Raw genomic sequence first — 10,410 nt, 5'->3', positions numbered from 1 at the left:
GTGCATTCCTCCAAAATACTCTAGACATGAATGAACCAGGAAGCATGTGGTTTTGACACGTTAAACCCTTTCTGGACAGGTTTCTCAGACCCAGATTAAAGCCAGGTCCTGGACTAAGACCCAGATTAAAGCCAGGTCCTGGACTAAGACCCAGATTAAAGCCAGGTCCTGGACTAAGATCCAGATTAAAGCCAGGTCCTGGACTAAGACCCAGATTAAAGCCAGGTCCTGGACTAAGACCCAGATTAAAGCCAGGTCCTGGACTAAGACCCAGATTAAAGCCAGGTCCTGGACTAAGACCCAGATTAAAGCCAGGTCCTGGACTAAAACCCAGATTAAAGCCAGGTCCTGGACTAAGACCCAGATTAAAGCCAGGTCCTGGACTAAGACCCAGATTAAAGCCAGGTCCTGGACTAAAACCCAGATTAAAGCCAGGTCCTGGACTAAGACCCAGATTAAAGCCAGGTCCTGGACTAAGACCCAGATTAAAGCCAGGTCCTGGACTAAGACCCAGATTAAAGCCAGGTCCTGGACTAAGACCCAGACTAAAGCCAGGTCCTGGACTAAAACCCAGATTAAAGCCAGGTCCTGGACTAAAACACCCTTTCAATGGCAAGTCACCATTTAGAATAATTGTTTGTCCATGACAAGGCTTAATTTGGATTTGGGAATCCGGCCCTCTGAGTAATATCTTTAGACCATCAAACGTATATTAAATGTATTAGCACCTGTACGTTTCAACACGTTAACAGACGGATAGGTTACCCAGACCCAGCTGGACACGTTGGATGAGGCAGTGAAACCAGTCCCACAGGCTGTCAGTCACAGAACGGTGACAGGAATACAATGTTACACCATACTGTGGTCTAGCTAGTCTGTCTCCACAGGTCTCCTCACTGTGGTCTAGCTAGTCTGTCTCCACAGGTCTCCTCACTGTGGTCTAGCTGGATGTCTCCACAGGTCTCCTCACTGTGGTCTAGCTAGTCTGTCTCCACAGGTCTCCTCACTGTGGTCTAGCTGGATGTCTCCACACTAACATATATCTCCATACTGTCTGTCTCCACAGGTCTCCTCACTGCAGCTCCAGGTCTATATCTTCCTATCTGAGCCACTATGAACCTTGTGAACACCAGCCAGTGGTTCCTGACGCAGCCCTCTCCCAGCCCAGCAGGACCCAGTAAAGGACTGGGCTGTACTAATACCTGGCAGGCAGAGACAGGCCGCATCACTCAGATGGTAATCACCATACTCATCTTCCTGGTGAGTCTCTAGTCTAGAGAATAATTATAGTTCAGATAATTCTAGTTAATTCTACATCAATCCAGGTACTGCTGTGCAGGTTTTCGTTCCAGCGCACTTGATTCAATCGGCTTCAATCAAGACCATGCCATGTTGAATCAGGGGGGTTAGTGCTGGGCTGGAACAAGACCCTGCCATGTTGAATCAGGGGGGTTAGTGCTGGGCTGGAACAAGACCCTGCCATGTTGAATCAGGTGTGTTAGTGTTGGGCTGGAACAAGACCCTGCCATGTTGAATCAGGGGGGTTAGTGCTGGGCTGGAACAAGACCCTGCCATGTTGAATCAGGGGGGTTAGTGTTGGGCTGGAACAAGACCCTGCCATGTTGAATTAGTTGGATTAGTGCTGGGCTGGAACAAGACCCTGCCGTGTTGAATCAGGTGTGTTAGTGCTGGGCTGGAACAAGACCCTGCCATGTTGAATCAGGGGGGTTAGTGCTGGGCTGGAACAAGACCCTGCCATGTTGAATCAGGTGTGTTAGTGTTGGGCTGGAACAAGACCCTGCCATGTTGAATCAGGGGGGTTAGTGCTGGGCTGGAACAAGACCCTGCCATGTTGAATCAGGGGGGTTAGTGTTGGGCTGGAACAAGACCCTGCCATGTTGAATCAGGGGGGTTAGTGTTGGGCTGGAACAAGACCCTGCCATGTTGAATCAGGGGGGTTAGTGCTGGGCTGGAACAAGACCCTGCCATGTTGAATCAGGGGGGTTAGTGTTGGGCTGGAACAAGACCCTGCCATGTTGAATCAGGGGGGTTAGTGCTGGGCTGGAACAAGACCCTGCCATGTTGAATCAGGGGGGTTAGTGCTGGGCTGGAACAAGACCCTGCCATGTTGAATCAGGGGGGTTAGTGTTGGGCTGGAACAAGACCCTGCCATGTTGAATCAGGGGGGTTAGTGTTGGGCTGGAACAAGACCCTGCCATGTTGAATTAGTTGGATTAGTGCTGGGCTGGAACAAGACCATGCCATGTTGAATTAGTTGGATTAGTGCTGGGCTGGAACAAGACCCTGCCATGTTGAATTAGTTGGATTAGTGCTGGGCTGGAACAAGACCATGCCATGTTGAATTAGTTGGATTAGTGCTGGGCTGGAACAAGACCCTGCCATGTTGAATCAGGGGGGTTAGCGCTGGGCTGGAACAAGACCCTGCCATGTTGAATCAGGGGGGTTAGTGCTGGGCTGGAACAAGACCCTGCCATGTTGAATTAGTTGGATTAGTGCTGGGCTGGAACAAGACCATGCCATGTTGAATCAGGGGGGTTAGTGCTGGGCTGGAACAAGACCATGCCATGTTGAATTAGTTGGATTAGTGCTGGGCTGGAACAAGACCCTGCCATGTTGAATCAGGGGGGTTAGTGCTGGGCTGGAACAAGACCATGCCATGTTGAATTAGTTGGATTAGTGCTGGGCTGGAACAAGACCATGCCATGTTGAACCAGGGGGGTTAGTGCTGGGCTGGAACAAGACCCTGCCATGTTGGATCAGGGGGGTTAGTGCTGGGCTGGAACAAGACCCTGCCATGTTGAATCAGGTGGTTAGTGCTGGGCTGGAACAAGACCCTGCCATGTTGAATCAGGGGGGTTAGTGCTGGGCTGGAACAAGACCCTGCCATGTTGAATCAGGTGTGTTAGTGCTGGGCTGGAACAAGACCCTGCCATGTTGAATCAGGGGGGTTAGTGCTGGGCTGGAACAAGACCCTGCCATGTTGAATCAGGGGGGTTAGTGCTGGGCTGGAACAAGACCCTGCCATGTTGAATCAGGGGGGTTAGTGCTGGGCTGGAACAAGACCCTGCCATGTTGAATCAGGCGTGTTAGTGCTGGGCTGGAACAAGACCCTGCCATGTTGAATCAGGGGGGTTAGTGCTGGGCTGGAACAAGACCCTGCCATGTTGAATCAGGGGGGTTAGTGCTGGGCTGGAGAAAGACCATTCCTACTTGGCATAGCTCCAGTTCTTGAGGTTCCTGCAGTGTCTGCTGGTCTATGACATCACTTCCTCTTATCTGTCCCCAGGTGGGCGTGTCCTTGAACAGCCTAGTGGTGTACGCGTTGGCCTGGCGTGGGCGTGGCCGCCTGACGAGGCGTGGCAGCTTGGGCAAAGGGGAGACGCGCGGCGCCAGCAGCTTCCGTGTCTACGTAGTGAACCTGGCGTTGGCTGACCTGGTTCTCCTCCTCCGCACACCCCTGATGCTGGCGTACCTGGCCCACGGCTGTAGCTGGCCCATGGGGAAACTGGTCTGCCGCCTGGTGGTATTCCTGAGAGGCCTGGGGCTATACGCTGCAGCCTTCCTGCTGTGTGCCGTGGCTGTGGAGAGATGTCTGTGTCTCCTCAGGCCGGTCTGGTCCAGTATGAAGCGTCCTCGCTGGGCGGTTCCCCTGGTGTGTGGTGTCCTCTGGGGGCTGGCTGCTGCCCTGGCTGCCCCGTACCTCCACACTGCCGACCTGCTGGAGTTCAACGGTACTACCCAGTGTCTGGAGAGCCTGGGGTACAGCAAGGGGCTGTTTGTGACAGAGACGGTCGCTGGGTTCTTCCTGCCGTTAACGGTGTTCCTGGTGAGTAACGTAGCCGTGTTGTGGAGCGCCAGGCAGGCAGGGGGCGCCGGACCGACCTCTCCATCCTCCTCTTCTTCCTCTTCGGCGACTGCGAGACAGATGGCCAGGCTGTACCGGGTCCTCTTCCTCACCATGCTCCTCTTCCTCTGCTGCTGGGTGCCCTACTTTACCTGCCGCTTCCTGCGTGCGCTGGCTGCAGGGCGGCCTGACCGGGCGGGGCTGTACCGGGCGTCGTTCACGGGGGCGTACGTCTCTCTGTTCCTGGTGTACCTGAAGAGCTCCCTGAACCCTGTCCTCTACGTGTTCGCTGCGCGGGGCCTGGGGCGCACCGTCCGCGCCTCGCTCCCCTCCACCATCGAGAGAGTCTTCAACGACGACTTGTCTGACTCCAAGAGTAGACGGACCCTGAGGAGGGACGATTCACAGATCTAGTGGCCCTAAAAAGCCCTGTTAGGGACCGTACATATGGGAGATTCACAGATCTAGTGGCCCTAAAAAGCCCTGTTAGGGACCGTACATATGGGAGATTAACAGATCTAGTGGCCCTAAAAAGCCCTGTTAGGGACCTTGCAGTTTTACTAGCAGACTGTAGAGATCCACTGTGACATACTGTGGATTACTGCAGTTTTACTAGCAGACTGTAGAGATCCACTGTGACATACTGTGGATTACTGCAGTTTTACTAGCAGACTGTAGAGATCCACTGTGACATACTGTGGATTACTGCAGTTTTACTAGCAGACTGTAGAGATCCACTGTGACATATTGTGGATTACTGCAGTTTTACTAGCAGACTGTAGAGATCCACTGCGACATATTGTGGATTACTGCAGTTTTACTAGCAGACTGTGGAGATCCACTGTGACATATTGTGGATTACTGCAGTTTTACTAGCAGACTGTAGAGATCCACTGTGACATATTGTGGATTACTGCAGTTTTACTAGCAGACTGTAGAGATCCACTGTGACATACTGTGGATTACTGCAGTTTTACTAGCAGACTGTAGAGATCCACTGTGACATACTGTGGATTACTGCAGTTTTACTAGCAGACTGTAGAGATCCACTGTGACATACTGTGGATTACTGCAGTTTTACTAGCAGACTGTAGAGATCCACTGTGACATACTGTGGATTACTGCAGTTTTACTAGCAGACTGTAGAGATCCACTGTGACATATTGTGGATTACTGCAGTTTTACTAGCAGACTGTAGAGATCCACTGTGACATATTGTGGATTACTGCAGTTTTACTAGCAGACTGTGGAGATCCACTGTGACATATTGTGGATTACTGCAGTTTTACTAGCAGACTGTAGAGATCCACTGTGACATATTGTGGATTACTGCAGTTTTACTAGCAGACTGTGGAGATCCACTGTGACATATTGTGGATTACTGCAGTTTTACTAGCAGACTGTAGAGATCCACTGTGACATATTGTGGATTACTGCAGTTTTACTAGCAGACTGTAGAGATCCACTGTGACATACTGTGGATTACTGCAGTTTTACTAGCAGACTGTAGAGATCCACTGTGACATATTGTGGATTACTGCAGTTTTACTAGCAGACTGTAGAGATCCACTGCGACATATTGTGGATTACTGCAGTTTTACTAGCAGACTGTAGAGATCCACTGTGACATATTGTGGATTACTGCAGTTTTACTAGCAGACTGTAGAGATCCACTGTGACATATTGTGGATTACTGCAGTTTTACTAGCAGACTGTAGAGATACACTATGACTGCTGGCCAACATGAACTCATACGTTACAACTTGCTTCAGCCCTGTCTGGAATACATGGACTACATTATTAGGACTATATTGCATTATCTTAGGCTGGGTGGCAGGCTTGCTTCAGCCCTGTCTGGACTACATTATTAGGACTATATTGCATTATCTTAGGCTGGGTGGCAGGCTTGCTTCAGCCCTGTCTGGACTACATTATTAGGACTATATTGCATTATCTTAGGCTGGGTGGCAGGCTTGCTTCAGCCCTGTCTGGACTACATTATTAGGACTATATTGCATTATCTTAGGCTGGGTGGCAGGCTTGCTTCAGCCCTGTCTGGACTACATTATTAGGACTATATTGCATTATCTTAGGCTGGGTGGCAGGCTTACTTCAGCCCTGTCTGGACTACATGCATTATCTTAGGCTGGGTGACAGGCTTGCTTCAGCCCTGTCTGGACTACATGCATTATCTTAGGCTGGGTGACAGGCTTGCTTCAGCCCTATCTGGACTACATTATTAGGACTATATTGCATTATCTTAAGCTAGCCACTTTAAACAATGCCACTTCTATATGTTTACATACCCTACATTACTCATCTCATATGTATATACTGTACTCGATACCATCTACTGCATCTTACCGATGCCGTTCTGTACCATCACTCATTCATATATTTTTATGTACATATTTTTCATCCCTTTACACTTGTGTGTATAAGGTAGTAGTTGTGGAATTGTTAGGTTAGATTACTTGTTGGTTATTACTGCATTGTCGGGAACTAGAAGCACAAGCATTTCGCTACACTCGCATTAACATCTGCTAACCATGTGTATGTGACAAATAAAATTAGATTTTTGGTGGCAGGCTTGCTTCAGCCCCATTATTAGGACTACATGCATTATCTTAGGCTGGGTGACAGGCTTGCTTCAGCCCATTGACGTCACCAGACCTGGGCTTTCGGGGATTTAGCCCAGAGTCTTGGTGTAAAACAAGCTAGGCTACACTGCAATGAACTCTCCAATCACGAGCCCTGGCCTGCCCTGCCTTTTCAGTGCTGCCTAAAACCACCATTTCTGTGTACGGTGGCACTTTAGAAGGCCCGAGTCACAGTGGTTTCTCAGTCATTTTTTATTCGCCCCCCAAAAAAGTATATTCCTGTGCCGGAGGGCGACTGTTCATTCTCTGAGGGAGCACTAGCAGTTCTGGGGGGGGGGCAGTGCCCCTGTGACAACAATTTTGGACCCCCTTGTGGCCCCCACCTAAATGTGGAGTATGAAACCATTTTTACATAACACATTTTTACTATCGTTCTTATTTATTTTTTTACATCCGTTATTAGACAGTGGCAACGATGATGATTATGAACATGGCCTTTTGCCTGCTAATGCCTGCACTGCAGTGGAGAAAACAATATGACAACAATAACATCTAATGTAACTGGCCCCTCTAACAGTACAACTGGCCCCTCTAACAGTACAACTGGCCCCTCTAACAGTACAACTGGCCCCTCTAACAGTACAACTGGCCCCTCTAACAGTACAACTGGCCCCTCTAACAGTACAACTGGCCCCTCTAACAGTACAACTGGCCCCTCTAACAGTACAACTGGGCCCCTCTAACAGTACAACTGGCCCCTCTGACAGTACAACTGGGCCCCTCTAACAGTACAACTGGCCCCTCTGACAGTACAACTGGCCCCTCTAACAGTACAACTGGCCCCTCTAACAGTACAACTGGCCCCTCTAACAGTACAACTGGCCCCTCTAACAGTACAACTGGCCCCTCTGACAGTACAACTGGCCCCTCTGACAGTACAACTGGCCCCTCTGACAGTACAACTGGCCCCTCTAACAGTACAACTGGCCCCCCCTCTAACAGTACAACTAGGCCCCTCTGACAATACAACTGGCCCCTCTAACAGTACAACTGGCCCCTCTGACAGTACAACTGGCCCCTCTGACAGTACAACTGGCCCTCTAACAGTACAACTGGCCCCTCTAACAGTACAACTGGCCCCTCTGACAGTACAACTGGCCCCTCTAACAGTACAACTGGCCCCAGCTAGGCCCCTCTAACAGTACAACTGGCCCCTCTAACAGTACAACTGGGCCCCTCTAACAGTACAACTGGGCCCCTCTAACAGTACAACTGGGCCCCTCTGACAGTACAACTGGCCCCTCTAACAGTACAACTGGCCCCTCTAACAGTACAACTGGCCCCTCTAACAGTACAACTGGGCCCTCTGACAGTACAACTGGCCCCTCTAACAGTACAACTGGCCCCTCTAACAGTACAACTGGCCCCTCTAACAGTGCAACTGGCCCCTCTAACAGTACAACTGGCCCCTCTGACAGTACAACTGGCCCCTCTAACAGTACAACTGGCCCCTCTAACAGTACAACTGGCCCCTCTAACAGTACAACTGGCCCCTCTGACAGTACAACCGGCCCCTCTAACAGTACAACTGGCCCCTCTAACAGTACAACTGGCTCCTCTAACAGTACAACTGGCCCCACTAACAGTACAACTGGCCCCTCTAACAGTACAACTGGCCCCTCTAACAGTACAACTGGCCCCTCTGACAGTACAACTGGCCCCTCTGACAGTACAACTGGCCCCTCTAACAGTACAACTGGCCCCAGCTTGGCCCCCCCCCAGTTGAAATGGTCTAGAACCGCCACTGTGAGGTAGCGAGCGCAAACAAATATTTGTATAACTAAACCAAGATAGACCCCAGCCTGTCGTTTCCGCTGGGAACAGATGAGCCACGTTGGGCAGAACCAAGCACGACCTAGCGAGATCCTATTGGCGCGTTCTAACCTCATCTGCATATTTCTGTTAGGCAACGCCTCCTCTATGAAGTGCGCATGTGCAATAAATCAATCCGCCTTTACAACTCCTAAACAACGCGATTTAAATAAATAAAAACTTTTTGCAAAGGTTAAAGTCTACAAACATTTAGTCCACTCTGTTCATAACATATTCTAGTTTTGGGAACATAAAACTTTATTGAAAATGTCGGCCAAAATCCATCTCGTTCCATCTTCTCCCGCTGCCCGCCAGTGGGCTTCCTCTCAGTACCATATGGAAACGCCAAGCAGATGCTTCACATTTTAAAACCCACTGAAATATCTCATTGTTCTGTGGCCGATTAAAACAAGAGAACAATAGCGAGGTCAACTTTGCCAGCGTGTTATTAATGTAGCGCATTATGTTAGCCCACAATGATAATGTTATTCATAGTTATTGACCTCACAGTAAACCAGATTCGACTAACTTACAATTCAACATGTTGATTCAAAAGCTGCCCTGACAGATAACGTTAAACTAACTAACGTGAGGGACTACCCAATCAGTGCTGCTTCATTAACAACCTAGCACGTTTTATGAGCAGGGTTTTGACAGTACAGTTATTGATTACTTATTTATTTAACCTTTATTTGACTAGATATGTCAGTTTGTAATAAATAAGAATTTGTTCCTATGACAGCCAAACCTGAACGACGCTGGGCCAATTGTGCGCCGCCCTATAGGACTCCAAATCACGGCCAGGATGTGATACAGCCTGGAATCGAGCCAAGGACTGTAGTGACACCTCTTACACTGACATCAGTGCCTTAGACCACTCGAATCCAATTCAACTGCTGAAGCTCTGTTCACCACCAGACAAAAAGTACAACTAACCAATTACTGTTTAATCAGGTACTGTCCAAATATGTTATACATTACTGATAAAGATAGCTAGCTAATTTAAGGCTAACATGACGTTAGCTACTTTTGGTAACGTCAGCTCAATTAGCTAGCTATCTGTTGAAAAAACAAAGCTGGATTTATAGAAGATGGACATACGGAAGTGAAGACGCAGCTCAGCAAACACAAACACGGTTGTTGTATTTACAGGAGTAAGTGAATAGATTGTTTGTGTTTACAATGATTTAGCATCTAGCTACATAGTAGCTGGGTTGGTTGTCAACGTGACGGAAACCGATGTGCGCTCTTCAGCCTGTCGTGATTCTGGATGGCCAGACTGCCAGCAAGAGTGACACTGTCATGCGGGGAATCATAACGTGGCTCATTTCAGCATGTTATTGATACCATGTCGTGTTTTGACTGATTTAATGTCAATGCAAATATGTTTATTTTATTTTTTTAACGTGATAACTAGCTCCCCAACAACTGTAATGATGTATTTGAAACAAGTGGTCATTGTGCAAATGTATTTGTTTTCTCAATAAACATCGGAGACGAAATATAGTTTACACGTTAACAATCTAAGCCAACCTCATCTGTTTTGGTTGCACGGATTTTGTTGCTAACGCGACAGAACGCCGGTTATTGAGGTAGTGAACAGTAAGACAGTTGAATGTTAAATCAGGTTTAAGATGGAGGGAACTGCTAATATCATTAAGGAACAGAAATGAGCCCAGATTTAGACATGATTTAGTTCATATTGTGTGTGTGTGTGCTGTATACTGCTTCTGTGTGTGTGTCTGTTCAGAACTCTCCATATTTCTGCTGTTTTCTGTACTATAGGAGATACAGGAAAGCAGAGCAGAGCGAGAACATAGAGAGGGGAGGCCCACACAAGACAAACATGGTATATTTCTCTCAAGCCAGAGGAAGTAGTCCTTGCTAAACATTACTTCTGAAAAAAAAAGATAAAAAAAAAATATGAACAGATCTTGAGAGATCTTTCAGTGCAGTAAGATGTCTGCATGTAACAGTTTAACTTTAGTCCGTCCCCCTCGCGAACCAGGGACCCTCTGCACACATCAACAACTATCACCCACGAAGCATCTTTACCCATCGCTCCACAAAAGC

The 10,410-nt window shown here is 48.5% G+C and overlaps 1 protein-coding gene across 1 annotated transcript; it reads left to right on the top strand.

The window, feature by feature from the left end:
- Positions 1–1,113: 1,113 nt before the first annotated feature.
- Positions 1,114–4,279, top strand: LOC120038690 (C5a anaphylatoxin chemotactic receptor 1). Its single transcript, XM_038984353.1, has 2 exons — positions 1,114–1,260; positions 3,308–4,279. Exons 1-2 carry the CDS (start codon positions 1,114–1,116, stop codon positions 4,277–4,279), a joined length of 1,119 nt encoding a protein of 372 aa, XP_038840281.1.
- The last annotated feature ends 6,131 nt before the right edge of the window (positions 4,280–10,410 follow it).

This window comes from Salvelinus namaycush, unplaced genomic scaffold (assembly GCF_016432855.1).
Source record: "Salvelinus namaycush isolate Seneca unplaced genomic scaffold, SaNama_1.0 Scaffold233, whole genome shotgun sequence".
Taxonomy (NCBI): Eukaryota; Metazoa; Chordata; class Actinopteri; order Salmoniformes; family Salmonidae; genus Salvelinus; species Salvelinus namaycush.
The sequence above is the reverse complement of the archived record's forward strand: the minus strand, read 5'-3'. Positions and strand labels throughout refer to the sequence as shown.